Source organism: Drosophila kikkawai, chromosome 2L, assembly GCF_030179895.1.
Source record: "Drosophila kikkawai strain 14028-0561.14 chromosome 2L, DkikHiC1v2, whole genome shotgun sequence".
Taxonomy (NCBI): domain Eukaryota; kingdom Metazoa; phylum Arthropoda; class Insecta; order Diptera; family Drosophilidae; genus Drosophila; species Drosophila kikkawai.
Window position 1 is genome coordinate 19,651,748 of NC_091728.1, and position 20,136 is coordinate 19,671,883.

The window sequence follows — 20,136 nt, forward strand, 5'->3', positions numbered from 1 at the left end:
ATTGTGGATCAATTACAAAAACTACAACAACCATAGCAGCAAAAATAGCTGCTGCGACAGCATTGGAATTGCAATAACCATAATTTGGGGATTACGGAATATTATCAGGATCCGCTTTCATTAAAATGGATTTAAGCCAATGGCAATGCGCTGAGCTGCATTTGTGCATGGGATTATCGATTGTAATGCGCAGTCATCAAATTATGTTTGAACAACGCCGCCGCAACAGCGATAATAGCAGCAACAGCAACAGCAACAACGACAGCAACAGCAGCTGGAGCAACAACAAGCTTTGAATTGGCCCCCTTGAACCCCTTTCGAAATCCCTGCGTCCCATCTCTCAGAAATAGAACTTGGCGTCTTATGAAACAATTGAAGCACCGGCCAAAGGAGCAAAGGAGCAGACAAAGACAAAGGCAACGGCAAAAAAGAAGGCCCAAACCGAGACCGAGAAAAAGAAGCAGCAGCAGCAAAAGAGACAACGAAGGTAGCAGCAGCAGGAGCAGGAGCAGCAGCAGCAGTAGGAGCAACAACAACAGCCGCCACCACAAAAATCGCATCACATTTTTAAACGGCAAATACGCAAAGTAAGTGAAGTGTAAACCTAGGCGGGGCTGGAGAGTGATCCAAAAGGGAGAGCGGCGGAGGAAGGGTCGGTGGTGAAGGAGGCAGCCAAGTGAAGCATTTGTCGCATTTCGTGCAGAATCCTCACCGTAATTAATGTTGTGAGTGTGTGCCGCCGTCGTCGTCACCGATGAAACGCGCGCGCGGTGTGTGCGTATTTTTTGTGTGTTTGTTGAGTGTGTAAACTAGGTCACTAGGAAGCTAGGATGCCCCCACCCACTTACCTTTCCACTTCCCGTACCCCATCCCCTTTACCAGGCAGGCAGTGTCAACTCGCAAAATCTCCAACCACACCTTAGCCACCCCAACCCACAGGACCACTTACCTCGCCGTTGCTCGCGCTCTCACTGCCAGGATTAACGCCTCAGTGAGATTAACTGGCAAACAATTTTCGAGTGGCTGCGGTGTCTTTTGTGGCTATATAGATTTATGTATGCCGCCTCCTGTCTACCGTTTTGCATTTAGTCAATAGGCCAGTATATCCTGAATCAGAAAAGCAGCGAAGAAGTACTTATTATCTAATCAAAGAGGAAATTATATGATTATAATTATAAAAATATATATATATATATCTATGGGATAAAAATGTACGATTAAAATATGTGAATTTTTCTTTAAATGGTGTCTATGATATGTGGCTAATTATAATTGTAATTTGCGTTTAAATCGCGTTTTAAAACTTAATAAAATCGTAAATTAGGTCAAAATATTGAAAAACCTAAATGAAATATTTAAAATTAATTGCAAACTAAACTTCTAAGCAGCAAAGCGCATTTTAGATATTTATTATATTCAATAATATGATTTTAAAATACATAAAAATATTGAAATATTTTTTGAAATATTAAAAAAACTAAATAAAATATTTCAAATAAATTGCAAATTAATTTTCTAAGCAGCAAAGCTCATTTTATATATTTATAATATTTAATAATATGATTTTAAATTATATAAAATATATTTAAGTACACCTTAAACCCTTAAGGCTCGAAGCCTGACCACTTGAAAGTCATGACTCATACATCAAATTCGAGCAAAGCAAAACGAAAGTCCTTCGCCTCAGTGTATGAGTGTGTTTTCTTTTTGTCAGCCTTTGAAATTTAAATTTCAACTACGCTGCTTTTATTACTTTTTGTTTTTTATTCTGTTTTTAATTCATTAGGTGTGGTAATTAAAAGATTACACTCCTGCCATGCAAATTAGGCCAGCATAGAACTATGTAGTATATAAGCCATAAAAGCATAAAGCACTAATAAAAGAAATGCTGTATGTCAAAGCTCTTTAGAAAAGTGTTTGCAATTAAATGTTGCATTCAAGGAATCCGCTTACGAACCCCAATTAATAGTGAAACGTGTCAGTAAAAAGAGTGCTTTTATATTCATATTTGAAAGCACATATCACATGCGTGCCAGTACTTTATGTACTAAATACATACGTGTACCTATGTATCCAGCAAGCACACGCAGGAACACACCGAGGGCGATAAAGAGGCCTTTCCCCGCTACACAAACGTTTTTCCTATCTCATACATGGCAAAAAATTCGGTGACAGGAGTTTAGAACACTGCCAGAGGGGCTGCGGACACACGAGGCGGGGGTTGCCGCCAAGTAAATGCCATAAAACTCAGGCGCCGAAGCGCAAAATGCCCTTGCCTGGCACAAACAAAAAAAAAATAGAAAGAACAACTGAAAAGTTGAGGACAACGGCGAATAAATAGAAACTGCTTATTTATTTATTTATTACCGACAAATCTCAATTGAAACAAAGTCTCAAAGCTTCCAAAATCAAAACTTACATAGAAGCCACACAGGCAGGCGGGGGGTTGGCCAATAAAAAGAATAAAGCCATGGGTGAGGTGGAGGCAGAGAGACAATTACTATTAAATCCAAGTTCAATTTGGTCGGCACACAATTGAATTTGTTGCAGATTTGATTTGGCTTCATGTGGATTCCGATAACTATTATTAGCTGGGATTAGTGGCGAATCGGCTTCATTGCCACCGTAAGCGTTTGCCTTTCAAGTGGATTTGTTTAATTAAAATACAATTCTTTGAATGAATTCAAATGTCAGATTGAATTGAATTCGATCTTATGTATTATTAAATTTAATTAGAAACTGGAATCAATTTACTTTTTGGGTTTGTTAAGTAAAAAAAGGACATCTATTGATTATTATCTTTTATTTTGCCATAAATATTTATTGGCAAGGAATTGTGTGTGAGGCCATAAAATCTAAAAGAATATATACCCTACAAACAGTATATAAAATAAGTTATACAAAACGTCATTAGATGTATTGAAATTATGATAATGCTGTTTCATTCTGTGCCAAGTTCGTTGGTTTTTCTCCTTAGAAGAAATATTTGCATATATTAAGACAAACACAAAGCGAGCTTTCGCTGAAGCTCTTAAACCTTTAAAACGCTATACGCATACATATGTATATGTCGGAGATAACCGTTATTTAATTTAACCGTAGTCGAGCAGCGAGTTCTGTTCGCCTGCGCAGTCAAATCGAATCTGTCATCACGCCACTTTTCCTGTGGCCCTTTCACCTTTTCTTACTTTTCACTCAGATGTCATTCCTAGACAATCTCAAGCTGTCTCTCTCATTCTCTCCTATTGTTGCGACAGACGAACAGACCTCACTCAGTAACACTCCTGTTACCGACTCAACTGTCATTGCGCCTGCGCGCCAGCGACACCTACAGGGCTACCAATACCTGAGCATGCCGAATAACTCTGTTGCCATAGCAACAAGCTTTCCAAATTTGCACTTAGCAAGCAACTCGCCGACACGGCCATCCTGACAATTCACGCGTCCTCGCGTGACGTGTCTTCTAATAGCTCTAAACATAACTGTCATTTATCATTCTCTCTTTTTTCTCTCTTTGGTCTCAACTTAACATTTCATTTTATCTGTTTTATTCATGTCAAATAAGCTTTACTTTTATTTCTTCTCGCCACTTCATTCTCTTCTCGTACCAAATCTGTATCTTCTTTCTCTGCTCGTACCACAACTCTTACTCAACATCTCTTCATCAATTTATACAGGCTCTTGCTGCACACTTTGCAACGCTCACACGCACCTCTTGCGTCACGGTCTCTCTGGACCCTCACAGCCTTATAAATGATTCCACCAACGAGTGCCTCAGTCGGCGATCTCTCGCTTACACTTCTAGTGTCTTCAAATGTTAGTTTGGCAGGATAACCTTTCGAAACCATAGAGTACAAGCTCTTTTCGTATTTCAAAAGGCTCCGCTTCACATATTCTGACCATAGGAATAAAGTAGGCCCTGTTTCATGTGATCCGACACGGCCTTCCTGACAAATCACACGTCCTCGTGTGTTAACTTTAAATCACAGTATTCTAAAATTTCGGTACTCGTTACATTTTATTGTCAACAAACATTTCATTAATTTTCTAAACATAAGTATTGAGGCATTTAGACAAAATAAGCATCTTGGTTTCATGATAACATAACAAATTACATCTTCATTTTAATCATAATTTACAATTCAGACTTCTCTAATTACATAGCTTTATCAACTGGTGTATTTCCTTTTACACCCACATACTGACCCCCGCCATAACAATTCCTTCTGTTATGGTGCGGTCTCCACTGACCCCCGCCATAACAATTCCTTCTGTTATGGTGCGGTCTCCACTGACCCCCGCCATAACAATTCCTTCTGTTATGGTGCGGTCTTTATATCCCCTCTTGGGATTCCAAGGCATCAACCGTGCCATCCATATCATCATTCCCCACATGGGAATCAGACGCATCTCCACTTGAGTCGTCTAAATCTTTAATCAACTTTAATCTTTAATCAATCAACGTCATTGCTTATTTTGTCTATTTGGCTATGCCCTCAAAAACTCATGCGCATACTTATAAAAGTTCGCTTACTTGACAGATATCTCAAAACATATCAGCCACCATCAAGCTTTTCTATAAACTCTGTTTGGTGCCGATCTTCATTTTCATTTTCCATCTTCATTTCTTTCTCTTTTCTCTCTCATTCTTAACATATTTTCCATTTTCATTTTTCATTTTAAATTAATCTTGCCCTATCAAAATTAGTGCTCTTCCGAACCAGCATAACGTAACTTTAAATTTCCCTTTCTTTATACTTTTCTCTGTGTCATGTGGTGGTATCAAGCCCAAAGGGTGGGTCCGATTGGCATCTCTTAAGGGCTTGCATTGGTTGCACTACTAACTGTGCAGTTCGCCGCAAGTTGCACCCCGCCAAGAGCATCTTGCCATCACCTCTGCGGTCCTGGTATCCAGCCAGATGACTACTTTAAAACTTTACACATGATACAACTTTCAACAATCTTTAAACTTAGTCATTTCCAACAATATTGATAAATCTTGCTGAGTCTATTTTTTCCAACCCAAATACATAACGGATTTATAACATTGATTAATAATTAATCAAATTTTAGGGACACTACTGGCAGACAACATTGCCTCACACCTCTCTGTATTTTTCAAAACCCCTTTTCGTAAATCAATTTAATTTCAATTATCTTTAGTTGTTTATAAACTATATCAATAAATCCTGAATCCTGATGTTGATCAGTCGGTCATTTGAGATTTCTATTCTAAGTTCAGACGTTTTTCTGTCACTTTATTTTTATTTATCGGAGTTGAAATCAGTCACGTGAATTCTGAACACAAAAAGAATTCCACATTTGCCTTGCGCTTTCTCTTCCTCTATAATAGGTATAGACTACGAACTCTCATTTGAGCAAATAATACCACAATGTTAGAATAATTGTACGCCAGCCAATATTTCCAATTCATATAAATGCCATTTGAACTCCACATCGTATATAGTTCTACCCATACACTCCACTAACATAAGTGTCTCCATTAATTAAGTGTATTAGCATTGCACAATATCCACAAGAGCTTACATCTTTTTTTAAATTTTATCGAATGTTGCGAACCAACAAATAACGATTACAGGCTCACTTGTAATAATATTAAAAACGTTCGTTCCAATCTCTAAAAATCGTCATTTCACTGGAAGATACTTGAAGCCGAAGAATCTGTCTCATGATCTGAGAAAGTCGAGGCACACGTTTTTGAAGATAAGACGCCAATTCAATAAATGGTCTTACGACGGTCACTTAATTGCACCGATTAAAAGGACGGACCTTTAACGTAAGGATTTTCTAGGAATTGGGTCTGATTTCTCCACCGCACACCTCATAGCTCAGATACTGCGTAGTAGGTTCAAGAAACCCACATTTGGTAACGTTAAATGGCAACTCTGGTACAGTCAACACATTTAATAAAACCTTCAGCCTTCGGAAAGCCTTTTCTTCCGAGTTTGCCATGATTAACACGTCATCTATGTAAACTATCGCAAATAATCATGATAAATTCCAAACGCCTTAACAATTGCATGATGAAGGTAGAAGATGCACTCTTCAAACCAAACGGCACGGCAGACCAAACAGACGGCAACTCGTAATTTTTTTAAATTAATTATTTTTCAACAGAAACATTTTTCCTTCACAGGGTCTGACATAAGCGGCAAAGGCCACTGTCCGAAACCATTTTCGAATATTGCTTCCGATAGTCTAAGCACAACCTATCGTAGCACAGGGCTCGCCAATGGGAAGGCAGATGTGCAAACAACACTGCAATCAAACACATCTCTATTCCCATCTTTTAGCCAATTCAGCTCCCAAATCAAAGAATAATTGGAAAGGGCTCACCCGATACTGTCACTGTTGAATCACACAAATCAACTCGCTTCTACATGCAGCTGATGCTGCCGCTCGCAGCCGCTGATACCCATCTCGTGCACACAGATGCAATGTGACCACCGTTATCACGCCTGAAGTGCGTCACTCCAGCTCTCCGCACTTCAGCCGCAGTTCCGCCAGTGTGCTGTTGTTGTTGTCTTCCATTCTTCCCCAAATTTTCTGGCCGACACTGATGACACTTGCAACCGTCCGGCTCAACACGCGACCAGTGCATTTGACTGCCTATCACGACTCCGGTGTCTCGCACCACGCGGCTGCGCAAGCCTTCGATGCGCCACTGAATTTAATATCGACCGAAAATCACTTTATCAGAATGCCCGCGAGGCTATGGTGAATCCCACTTCTGATGTCGGAGATAACCGTTATTTAATTTAACCGTAGTCGAGCAGCGAGTTCTGTTCGCCTGCGCAGTCAAATCGAATCTGTCATCACGCCACTTTTCCTGTGGCCCTTTCACCTTTTCTTACTTTTCACTCAGATGTCATTCCTAGACAATCTCAAGCTGTCTCTCTCATTCTCTCCTATTGTTGCGACAGACGAACAGACCTCACTCAGTAACACTCCTGTTACCGACTCAACTGTCATTGCGCCTGCGCGCCAGCGACACCTACAGGGCTACCAATACCTGAGCATGCCGAATAACTCTGTTGCCATAGCAACAAGCTTTCCAAATTTGCACTTAGCAAGCAACTCGCCGACATATATGAACAAATGAAGGCAAATCCCCAAGCCTAATCCCGCATTAAGCAACAAAACCAAAACATATCCCCCCAAAAAGTATGCTACAGAAAGTATGCTTACAGTTTAAATCCAGCTGAAAGGCAGAATGGAATCGTTTGCTTATGAAAATACAACCACCAAGTTATTATGCACATTGCACAAAGTGGATTATAGTTAATGACTTTGAGTAATATGATATTTTTAAATTTATAAACTTGATAAGTATTTTTATGGCGGAACTTTTTAAATCAAAATATGAACATAAGCCAGAAAAGTTCATTAGATATTAACCCAAAATCATAATTTAACATCAGAAAAGTTAATCTCAATTCTCAAATTGTAAACTCGAGACGATTTGGCGCTTCCTTAAAAAATTTACTAAACATTTTATGGACAACAAAGCCACGTTTAGTAGCTCTCAAGATATTTTACCTCTTTTTCATTTTGTATAAAATAAAGCGCAAAATATATATCTAAAGGCTATATCTTGTGAGATACAGAAAACCATTCCTAAAATTAAATCATTTTTTAAAGAGTTTTTTTAAATCAATAACCGAATTTCTAAATTAAAAAGATCATTAAATTTAAATTAAAAATAGATATCGCAGGATGTTAACAAAACCTAAATTTCCTATGAAAGCATTTTGATTAAAATTTAAAATATTTATTTAAAATATGAAACTAATATTTTTCATATCGTAGTAAAGTACTCTCCTATACATCCCTAGTTGAAAAGTATTTATATATTATTACAAAATCAGTAATATTAAAATTAATTAAACTTCCAATTAAACCGACTAATTCTTTGCCATATTTAATTTCATTTCATAAATTAGAACCCCAAATGCAGCATCCTATCCAGTATACCGAATCCTCAAGGAACACAGCAAAGTGTATAAATCGCTTACGTTTGCCCAAGTTGTCATAAAAACTGCTGTGGCCCATAAAACGAAGCTTGACGCTCGCTTTGCCTCAGCTCGGATTCATTTTCCCATGCCGCTTTCGGCGCTTTCCTTGGCCTTTTCCTTTTGGGAGGACACTCCTATATTTCTGTGTCTATTTATATGTATTTTGTATGTTTATTTGTATGGGTTTACCTCGATTTGTACTTTGTGCGCTCGCCATTTCGATAATCAAATTTCTGGCTCGCGTTCTGATTATGATTCTGACTCTGCGCTCTTGTTTCTCTTGATTCCCGTTGCAGGATATGACAAGTGATGGTGCTGTTACGTTTTGGATATTTTTGCTTTGTTTGATCGCCTCGCCGCACCTGGAGGGGGGCGAGGCCGGGAGGCCCGATGAGCTGCACATCGGCGGCATCTTTCCGATAGCCGGCAAGGGAGGATGGCAGGGCGGGCAGGCATGCATGCCGGCCGCAAGACTGGCGTTGGATGATGTCAACAAGCAGACGAACCTGCTCCCGGGCTTCAAGCTCATCCTGCACAGTAACGACAGCGAGGTGAGTGTAGCGCGAGTCCTGCCTAGAGTAAGCCCTACTTATAGTCCAGGTCCCCATACCGAGTCCTGGGACGTCTCTCCAGTCCTCTGGCGCTCTGTCACACACCCTAGGGTGCCACTTATTTTGTTTCGTTTTTGTTTCTGTTCACTGATGACTGGAGTGCCGCTACAAACGAGTATGAGTCTGGCTGGCTGAGCGCTGGCATTCATTAGCATATTTCTCCAGGGGACGGGCGGGGATACGGGGCGACCTTTTAACAGTTGCCAAACAGTTTTACTATGGTTCGCAATGAAGGGTATTATTTGTAACCGTATTTTCTACTCAGTAAATACTGTGCCAAGTCAACTGTTTGTTAGTTTCTTAGCCTAAGACCGAACATAAATTGAAATTGAGATTCAATTAGGACAAACTCACAATTGCGAAAAGTAGTTACATATACTGGTAGTCTTGACCTAATTGCCTGTGATTTGTAGTAGGAATTTAGTGTGTTAACCAATATTATATGTAAATTACAAGGGTAAATACCTGTTTAGGATTTAGGTTCATAAGAAGGTCTTAAAAGGGATTTGTGGTTCTTGATAAAATGTAAAAATATATTCGTAAGATCGCATTATTTTGTAATAAATATATATATATACCTCTTAAATTTAACACAAAAATCAATTGCTTGACATATTTTAATTTTATTTACTCCAGTTAGAACTTATATATTTAAAAGCGTGACATTATCTCATTGAAAATATGTTTATATATGTAAAAATAAAACAATAGCTAATAGGGCAGTCACTATTTATAAACTTCCCGCCATTTCGAAGGGCATACATCATGATAAATGGCCAGTAACAGGCCCCATTTTAGAGTTCTCCCAACTCGCACAGCCCAGCTAACTGGGCGCTATCAATGCCCCTCGGCGCTTCACTTTATGTAATATTTTTTATTTATTTTCATATTTTCCTCATTTATGTGTGTTTTCCATTTTAAGGATCTGCGGTACAGTTGTTGCGGTTTCGACTACTTTGGCTTTGGTTTCGGTTGAGGTTTCGGGGGCCGCTTCTGCCCTGCCTATTTATAAGCGCGAACCTCATTAGTTTTAAGTGAGCGAAAGCTTAACTACTTGTTTTGAGTTTTGAATGAGGTCACTTTGCCCCGGCCCAGCCGTAGCTCATCATTTGAGTTATTTTTATTCAAGGCTGCCAGGAGGGACAGACACTATACACTATACATATCCTAGGCCACACTCGCATCCACATCCACATCCACATCCATATCCATTCACTGGGAAGATGCGGACATACAGATAAGGGAAGAAGACGGTGAGAGCTGGAGGTGGATTCATCTCTGTTCCATGTCCATGTCTGCTCCGCTCCTCCGTCCTGGTTAGTTCGGTTCAGTTCAGTTCGCTTCGCTGGACTGAGCCGAGTCGGGCGCGTTATGTTTGTGGCTTAGGCAAACAGCTTCCGTTAAATTCTGCATAATTAGTTGCCATCTCCAGCACCCACACCCACATCCATGTCAGATGGCAAGCGACAAGCGGCAAAGGTCGCACGCAATGTTTGCTTTTGCGTTTGCCTTCGCCGCTGCCTTTTGCTTGACCTACTTTGATGTGTGAAATGTCCTAAAGAAGCCTGCACAGAGGCGCAGAGAAGAGAACAAAAAAATATAAACAATTCAGATAATGTTGGACTTTAAAAACTGAACTAACAAATGCCCTTTTAATCTATAAGATCAAGCAAAGATCTCACTTTTAATTTAAATTAAAATAAGCCATTTTTTAATTTCAATTTGTAACTTTGAAGTTTTAAATTTACTAAGCGTTTTAGTAAAAAATACTTGAAGCTTATCATAAACAGAAAGAAAGCTATGGTGTGGTTAATAATAAATAAACTAGAAGGTAATAGCTTTTACTTACTGAATAAATTTGTTCTCTTTATTTATTAATTAACAGCTGACTATATATAAACTAAGTATATTTGTTTTTCGCATTAAAAGATATAATTTTAATCTCTCGTATTTAATAACTTATAAAAAACACAGCATAAACTTGGCAATATATAAATTTTTAGGCTTTAAAGTATATCTTAAGGTAATAAACTTGAATAGATCTTAAAATGTATAAAAAATAACAAAGAATTAGTTTGATAAATAATTTAATTTGTAAAGTTTATGAATTGTCTTAACTTAAAATGTGTTTCCCTCTTTCTTTACACTACATCGAAAGTGTATAGAAAAAGAAATATTTAACTAGAGCGACCGCTTATAATGCGACATGCCTCAGGACCCCACAACACCCACACCTCGATATAAATAAGTGGGGGAGTAGGAGCAGGATAATACTTATGCATGAACAGGGACTGGACATGAAAGGGAAAGAAAAAACAATTAGAAAGGTTGTTTACACGCAAACCACGTAAGAAATATGAAAAGTGTCGTCAGAAGCAAGGAGAGAGTGGGTAGGAAAGGGAAACGAAAAGGCAAAAGGAAACGACAAACAGCGAAAACGAGGTTTCCATGTAAATGAATGAATGAGAGAATGAATAACTGAATGAATGAATCATTTATATGGTCAACATGAACGTAAATCGAAACTTTAGCCCAGGAAGGGAGCTAAAGGCAAGTTATGGTAATAATCGACCCCAACAATACCCGCCAAAATGAGTGGAAATGATCGAAAACAAAAACTTCTTTTGACTATTTAAAGGAGGTTTTAGGTCTCTACTAAATATAAAATTATGAAAAAATATATAAACTATTAACCTTTTTATTATAAGAATAAAAAAATTATAATAAATTGATTCCCACAATTTATGGTAGATCATAAAAAACAAAATAATGACCTAATTGCCACACATGACAAACAAATCATTTCGATAATCATTTTCCAATGAACACCAAGATATAAATTATAAGAAATATGCTATTAATAACTCCTTTAATGTCGCTGCTTAGCAGCCAACATAATCAATACCTTTGGTCAGTCATCAGGCGGCACCCACTTATGTGTGAATATTTATCGACGAGTGACGTAGAGCGTAATTTTCTTGGCATCTTCTGATATATAATAATTTACTTTCCCTTTCCGCAGTGCGAGCCCGGGCTGGGCGCCAGCGTAATGTACAATCTGCTCTACAATAGACCGCAGAAACTCATGCTGCTGGCAGGATGCAGTACGGTCTGCACCACTGTGGCCGAGGCTGCCAAAATGTGGAATCTAATTGTGGTGAGTAGCATTTGCATAGTACGAGGCCAGCATGGACATTTGAGTTCCTACACACGAAACCGAGTCTACGTAGATTTTGGAATGTCTTGGGGTACCTCTAAGCTTCAGTTCTGCAACATTACTAATGCTTTATTCCATTCGCAGCTATGCTATGGAGCCTCAAGTCCAGCCCTGTCGGATCGCAAGCGGTTCCCCACTCTGTTCCGCACCCATCCCTCGGCCACGGTGCACAATCCCACCCGCATCAAGCTGATGAAGAAGTTTGGCTGGTCCCGGGTGGCCATCCTACAACAGGCCGAGGAAGTCTTTATATCGGTATGGTATTCCCTGTACCCCCAAAAGCATTTCATTAATATTCAATATTATTTCAGACCGTAGAAGATCTCGAGAATCGATGCATGGAAGCTGGCGTTGAAATCGTAACTAGACAATCATTTCTTTCCGATCCAACAGACGCCGTTCGCAATTTGCGACGCCAGGATGCACGCATCATTGTGGGACTCTTCTACGTCGTGGCTGCCCGACGGGTTCTGTGTGAGATGTACAAACAGCAGCTATATGGCAGAGCCCATGTGTGGTTCTTCATAGGTAAAGTATACTTAAAATACTTGAATTCCAATCTCAAGCTTACCCTACCAACTTTTTTACCTAGGCTGGTATGAAGACAATTGGTACGAGGCCAACCTGAAGGCGGAGGGCATCACCTGCACTGTGGAGCAAATGCGGATAGCCGCCGAGGGTCATTTAACCACTGAAGCTCTTATGTGGAATCAGAACAATCAGACAACAATATCCGGAATGACTGCGGAGGAATTTCGGTAATGACTTTAATATAAAATGCATAAATTTATTCAATTATTTTATACCCAACTTATCCACAGACATCGACTGAATCAGGCTTTAACAGACGAGGGCTACGACATCGATAACGACCGCTATCCCGAGGGCTATCAGGAGGCACCGCTCGCCTACGATGCGGTTTGGAGTGTGGCACTCGCTTTCAACAAGACCATGGAGCGTTTGACAACTGGCAAGAAATCTCTGAGAGATTTCACCTATACGGACAAAGAAATTGCCGACGAAATCTACGCTGCAATGAACTCTACCCAGTTCCTGGGTGTATCGGTAAGAAAATTCTAAAGAATCTGAATGAAATTAAATATTAATTTGCTTATTTTATCATTGCTCAGGGTGTGGTGGCGTTCAGTTCTCAGGGCGATCGTATTGCCCTCACTCAAATCGAACAGATGATAAATGGCAAGTACGAGAAGTTGGGCTACTACGACACCCAGTTGGATAACCTATCCTGGCTGAATACCGAACAGTGGATAGGCGGCAAGGTGAGCATATATCAGTGGGCTTTGTTATATCATTCGAGTCGAATAAGGGTTATATGATAGACGAAAAATGTCTGACAAGGATAATAATCAAGGAGAAAAAGGTGATGATACCGAAAATGGGGGCAATTCAGGCACTGAAGGAGCCATTGAACCTAATCACAGCAAGGATCGCAAAAAGAGGAAGGAAGCTAGGAAGGCTAAAAAAAATATCGACGACCCTGACATGAATTATGAACGATCATCTGAGGAAGAGAAAGAAAAAATCTCGGACAGTCAAGGTTCTGCCCCCATAAAAGGCCAAGATCCAGAACTGATTGAAGTAACCGATGTTAAATTACTAAGGGAGCTCAAGGAGCAACGTAACTTGTATCCTGAATTCGTAAAAAGTCGCCAACCGGACCAGACAATAGATGAAATCAAAGGTCACAAGACAACAGGAACCAGCAAATTCCACAAAGATGATGCTGAAATTGATATGGTTAAGGACAAGGCGCAAGTCCGGCATAAGGGCATTATCACAAAATTTCATGGAATAGGTCTTAGAACTGCTAAAATCCCAATTCCAGATCCTAACCAAAGCAAAAAAACAATAAAGGAAAACACTGATGCTCCGAAGACAGAAATAGTAGCGAGTGGAAGCAAGCCATTGAAGTTTCCAATAGAGGAGTCCATCCCAGAGATCCCCGGAGATCCGCAGACCGTTCCCAGAATTCGACTTGTGAAAATCGGCAGAAGAAATAAGAAAACAAGATGTATAGGAGTAAACACGCTAATTAGCAGAAGACCCGAAAAAGTGGTCCCTCGTATTTCATTGCCCGAAGACCCCGGCATATATCGTGATGAAGGAACTCGGAGGGATGTAGGACAAAACACTAAGAAATTGAGAAAGTCGCGAAAGCGTTCAGCTCTGAAGCCCTCCGTTGAATCCGATGACCATCCCATAGACATAGGACCCACCCTTAACGAAGCCAGAGAGATAGGAGTTAACACAAAAGTCCTTCCAAAGGTGAAGGTGCCACCTATTTCCGAGCCATACAAGCATTTCAACGACAGGTATAGAGATATAGGCAGCCACGTAGACCACCCTTACAAGATCATTGACGATGGTACGAATGTTAGCTTTATGGAAACAATTAAAAGTAAAAGGAGCAACGTGGACGAGCTCATTGTGAAGTCGCCGCCGGAGATAGACCTATATAAGATCCATGAGAGAGGGGACGGTCGCACTTACTACCCAGGCTGTGAATATCATTTTCCGGGCACGAACACATGCCGTCGCCTCTTCTACAAGTTTCGTAGAAGGTATGAACCTCCTCCGATTTGTGACTGGCTCTTAACCCTTATCTTTGCCGTGTTATATATTACATTTGTTGTAATTTTTTCCATGGCTTGGTTCGATATCATTGCCAATGACGAGCCCCAGGGCAGGTCAATTGGCAAAATGGCTCAGCCGTTTGTGAACGTTGCTCCGGTTGGACGACACCCTAATCTCAGAACAATCTCTTTCGATCCTCGCAATGACTCGGATGTCTCCGTAAAGTACTCTGACATAATGAGGCTTTTACAGAAATACGACTACGAAAATGCTGGGAAAATGGAGCGCTTCGGATCCTGTACTCCCAGCAACAAGTTTGGCTATGCCAGCGGTCAGCCGTGTGTCTTTCTCAAAGTGAATCGTGTTCTTGGCTTTAAGACGGAGCCGTATACCCACGCTGATGAGGTATTCAAAAGAACCAACCTCAGCAACGACGAATATTTGGCTTTGAAGAGCCTATTGCAGGACAACAGCACATCGGAGGTGGATCGGCAGAATCGTACATGGATCACCTGCAGTACGGGTCAGCACAAGGATGTCCAGATTGCGTTTCATCCAGAGCCAGCAATCAAAACTGAATACACCGATATTGAGGAAGAATCGATCGTGTCTGAGGTAGGTACAGGTAAAAGGAAGACATTGTTTGGCCCAGAGGACCTGAATCGCATAGTGGCTTTGGAGATCAAAAATCTAAAGGAAAATGAGCAAGTCCACGTAAGCTGCAAGCTGTGGGCTCATAATATCCATCACGAGAAAGAGGATTACGGTCAAGTTGCATTCTATTTGGTCTTACTAGCTGATCAAAAGGGGGAAATATCTGAGAATGTCCTTAAACATCATGATGATTCATTGTAGGAATCAAAAGGGGTTTTGTAATAGAAATAAATGTTGTATTAGATATCCCTTAAAATATTGAATAATTACAGTCTGAGTTTTATTTATTTTAGGTTCCTCAAGATCGCACAATTGTCACACATGTCCTGCGAACAGTGTCCTTGCCACTGTTTGTGTGCATGTGCACCATCTCAAGTTGCGGCATTTTCGTTGCCTTCGCCCTGATCATCTTTAATATTTGGAATAAGCATAGAAGGTAGATTATTAACTTTTCTTTTTTTCAAGATATCCAACCAGTAACTTGATTTTTTTTATGTTTTCAGAGTAATCCAGTCATCGCATCCCGTCTGCAACACAATCATGTTGTTCGGTGTTATCATCTGTCTAATATCTGTCATACTACTGGGTATTGATGGGCGCTTTGTCAGCCCAGAGGAATATCCCAAGGTAATATACTAACTTTAAATACCTCCTTATATTATTTATAATTTAATTTGTTTAATTTTTCCCTTTAGATATGTCAAGCTCGAGCTTGGTTACTATCCACCGGTTTTACATTAGCATATGGTGCTATGTTCAGCAAGGTCTGGCGTGTGCATCGGTTTACAACAAAAGCAAAAACTGACCCAAAGGTTTGTTTGAATTTCATAAAATCATATATTTATGCATATAATAATGTTAATGTTTTGCAGAAAAAAGTGGAACCTTGGAAGCTATACACCATGGTTTCGGGCCTCTTATCAATAGATTTAGTGATATTACTCTCATGGCAGATCTTTGATCCGCTGCAGCGTTATCTCGAAACATTCCCACTCGAAGATCCAGTATCTACTACTGATGATATTAAAATACGTCCAGAGCTTGAGCATTGTGAAAGTCAACGCAACTCAATGTGGTTGGGTACGTACCTATTTCATTTTGTTATTAAGAAATTCCTTTATATAAAGTTATCTGGACTTTTTTTTCAGGTCTTGTTTATGGCTTCAAGGGCCTGATCCTGGTGTTTGGTCTCTTTTTGGCCTACGAGACGCGCTCTATTAAAGTGAAACAGATAAACGATTCACGTTATGTGGGCATGAGCATCTATAACGTGGTAGTTCTCTGCCTGATAACAGCTCCGGTGGGCATGGTCATTGCATCGCAACAGGACGCGTCCTTCGCCTTTGTTGCTCTAGCTGTGATATTCTGTTGTTTCCTAAGCATGCTGCTGATATTTGTGCCAAAGGTAGGATCAGTCCTTAATTGAATATAATTTGTACTTACTTCCATTTATTCTTACAGGTCATTGAGGTCATAAGACATCCAAAGGATAAGGCTGAATCGAAATACAATCCGGACTCGGCCATATCGAAAGAGGATGAAGAACGCTATCAGAAACTGGTTACCGAAAACGAGGAATTGCAACGATTGATAACACAGGTAAATCGAAGGACTAGAGTACTGGGATGTACATAAAAAGTCCGTTTATCCACTTTCAGAAAGAGGAAAAGATACGCGTCCTGCGACAGCGCCTCGTGGAGCGGGGTGACGCCAAGAGCACAGAACTGAATGGCGCAACTGGTGCCGCCTCCGCCGCGACAACTTCACAGCCCGGTGCCCTCATCAACACATCCGCACATGGCACGCCCGCTGCCACACTCGCAATCACACAAGGTGAGTACCTGGTTCCCAGCCTAGTTGCGAATCCAATCATTAGCCAGTTGCATGTGGTACTGATATTAGTATATTTGCTTTGGCTTGTTGTTCATAATCGTATTGTTCTCAATTGTTTAATTAGAAATTTTAGCTATTTTCGTGGGCATTGACACAATTGATTAGGAATAAAACGGAGTTCCAAGGTTGTTGGTTTATGATGTTATTGATTTTTAAAACAAGACACTGTATGCAATACAAATCTTTAAAACACTGCACGTTTTATAATATTTTGTCTGAATTTTGACACTTTTAAAAACCATATACACACAATACACCTTGTTTTCATAAATGAAACTTAATAATAAACACAAAAATGAATACAATCCAGGTGAAATCAACATTTGTAATACCACCATCTGCACTCTCTATACACTAAAGTATTTTGTTAGCACAGCACTTACCTATCACCTTAATTTTTATTTATTTTAAAGTGACATTAAATTACTTAAAATTGTATTTATTTTTCAGATACTCATGAGCATCGTACATGAAAAAACTTGTCAATTTCCTTTGCGTGATAGGTGAATTATAATGAAAAAATGTGAAATGCGAATAAGGATGCTAACGAAAATAGAAGATTTAATAAAGAAACGTACTTAATAAACTTTGTATCAACTTTAAGCTGAGCTAAAAGTGAATTAGTAGCAGCAATTTTGTAGCATAATGAAATATGTATTGTACCTTAAATGTATTTAGAATTAATATTAAACACAAAATACTTTTAACTTGAATGAAATCCAGCATTAGCATCTAAACTAAAAGAAAATTGTTTAGGCTTAAATGTTGAAAGGATGAAACCCAATATTGTAGGAAGTCAATAGAATACCTAAGAAACCTAAAGTTAATCATTTTTAGACGCAACACGGGAAGAATATGTATATTTGTGTGTTTCTTAGAAAATACTGTATTTTGTTTTAGGCGAATTTTAAGTTTGAACCTTTTTTGCTCAGTGCTGTCTCCTAGAGCTCTTTATACTATTTATACGCATAGATAAAAACACAGCAAGCACACACAGATACAACTTTTCCAAGATGGCGGCCTTTCCTGATCCTAAAAATATATGTTTCACGAGTGTTTTTTAAGCCAGGTCGCAATACAAACCAAACTCCTAGACTCCGGGAATCAAGCCGCGTATCTCGGTCCTTCTCAGCAAGGGATTCGGCTTGGTTCCTAATAGCTAAGTTAGCTTTAGGCACTTTGTATAGATCCATGTGTAACGTGTAAATGTGCACTCAACAACAAAAGTTTTAATAGTTTACATTACTGCAAATCGTACATAGCACAAATTGAATGGGAGGTATAGCAAATCGTAGATATTGAAAGGATATGTATACATGTAGCATAGACTAGTGTAGCATAAACCGTTAATATTATACTGTGGGTGGGTCGCGGCTCAAGAAACGTTTTAATTTTTATGTACTGTTATTTATAGACGAATTAAATTAAATGTAATGATACATTTTTGAACGTACTGTAAGTTCTAAAATCGCATTTATAAAGTATATATATTATACACGGAAAATGAGGAATGGAGAAACCGAACATAATTCAGCGCGTCGTTATATAGGAATTGACTTTATTTGAACTAAAGCAAAAAACTGAAACCTATTGAAAAATATGATGAATCCTGTCACTTGCATATTCTCACTTACTCACTCACCCTTAACAAATTCGATCCTTTGTATCACACTTCATTTGAATAGAAAACAAACAAAAATATATTAAAACATCACAAAAAGAACATAAATCCATCTCAGAAAGTGCTATAAGAACATACATGGACAACATCAAATTCCTACGAAATGAAAGACTTTAAAATCTAAGCCTTTGAATAAAAGGAGAAGAAAGTAAACAAATGAAAACTATACACGCGATAAACAAATATTACAAAATATATGTATATGAAATTTACACATGACAAAGAACATCTCTAGTACATTGATATTTGTTAAGGATCGTTGGAATTTGTAGTTTAATTGGATTGTATTTCATATACATAAATACATATAGCAGCGCTGTTAGGGTAGTCGTAAATCTCGATCATGTATATTGTATATAGAGCATTTAGCTGCGGCTCCTCCAGGACACAACATTCAACCACAAAGGCAACTGCAAACACAAACCGATCGAATAAATGCAAATAACTTGTTTTTGAAATCCGAATTAACAACTTGCTTTGAATCACAACCCAAAGAAGAACTTTTAGTAAATTAAGACACACTTTAGCCAAGCTAATTGTTGTATAAATACTAGTAAATAGAAAGAGCAAACGTAAAATAAATCCAAGTTTATTTCAAATAAAAACCGAAACAGAGAAGAAAACCAAATCTACTGTTAGTGACAAATTAAAAGAGAACACAAAAATGGTAGCAATATGCAGGAAAAACAAAAGGTCAAAGTAAAGAAAAACTCGATATGTTCTTATGAATGTAACATTAACGAATTAACTTAAAGTTTAATAAAACGGAATAAATGAGAATTTTACTGAATAAAAAAAAAAGGAAAACAAAACAAAATGAAGTTTAAATTCAAAATTATTTAGGTAAGGGGTTTGATTTTACCAATTTAATCAATTTTATGGGAAAATATATTATTTTGTAATTTATTTTATTTTTTAATTTATAAAAATCTGTAAAAGAGTCTTGGAGAAAAATGAAATAGTATTATTACATTTACATTTTATAATTTTTCTTTTTATTATTTCATTTCTTTTTTATTTTTTATTTTTTATTTCATTTATAATTTTCTTTTATAAAATTAAATAACCCACCTTAAAAAACCAACACATCTTAAATTCCTTATGCTTCCCAGTACCAGTTAGCTAAATGTCTGAATACTTAATAAAATCGTGATGTGCCACGCGCTTGTTCTGTATTTATAATAAGGAATCAACAACCCTTATTAAAATATTAACCGCATAAATTATTGTATGCAATTTTAATAAGAATGATTGCACAGGTCGGCAACAAATCGGCTTTTTTTTCTCATTGCCACAAGGCTAAATGCAAAAGCCTTTGGAGAGACCTATGGGGAAGTACACACATCAAGCTACTTAATCACAGAACTTATACTAGAAAGTTAATATTAATTCTAGGGTGGAAGAATACAGTACTTTTAAATTCATTTGCGGCTCCAAGCTGAGTGATAA

The 20,136-nt window shown here is 38.6% G+C and overlaps 1 protein-coding gene across 2 annotated transcripts; it reads left to right on the plus strand.

Moving 5' to 3' along the window:
* Positions 1 to 65: 65 nt before the first annotated feature.
* Positions 66 to 19,480, plus strand: LOC108085260 (gamma-aminobutyric acid type B receptor subunit 1). 2 transcript variants are annotated; one of them, XM_017181810.3, is made up of 16 exons: positions 66 to 587; positions 8,333 to 8,587; positions 11,670 to 11,804; positions 11,949 to 12,119; positions 12,176 to 12,392; positions 12,457 to 12,622; positions 12,686 to 12,929; positions 12,995 to 13,144; positions 15,407 to 15,549; positions 15,617 to 15,740; positions 15,809 to 15,925; positions 15,986 to 16,193; positions 16,262 to 16,518; positions 16,575 to 16,712; positions 16,772 to 16,946; positions 17,457 to 19,480. In XM_017181810.3, the coding sequence occupies exons 2-16, from the start codon at positions 8,336 to 8,338 to the stop codon at positions 17,477 to 17,479; spliced, it is 2,520 nt and encodes an 839-aa protein (XP_017037299.1). In that variant the 5' UTR covers positions 66 to 587; positions 8,333 to 8,335; the 3' UTR covers positions 17,480 to 19,480. The 2 variants fall into 2 exon arrangements, with proteins under 2 accessions (XP_017037299.1, XP_070145148.1); XM_070289047.1 differs by lacking the exons at positions 66 to 587; positions 8,333 to 8,587; positions 11,670 to 11,804; ... (3 more) ...; positions 12,686 to 12,929; positions 12,995 to 13,144 and adding an exon at positions 13,185 to 15,074.
* The last annotated feature ends 656 nt before the right edge of the window (positions 19,481 to 20,136 follow it).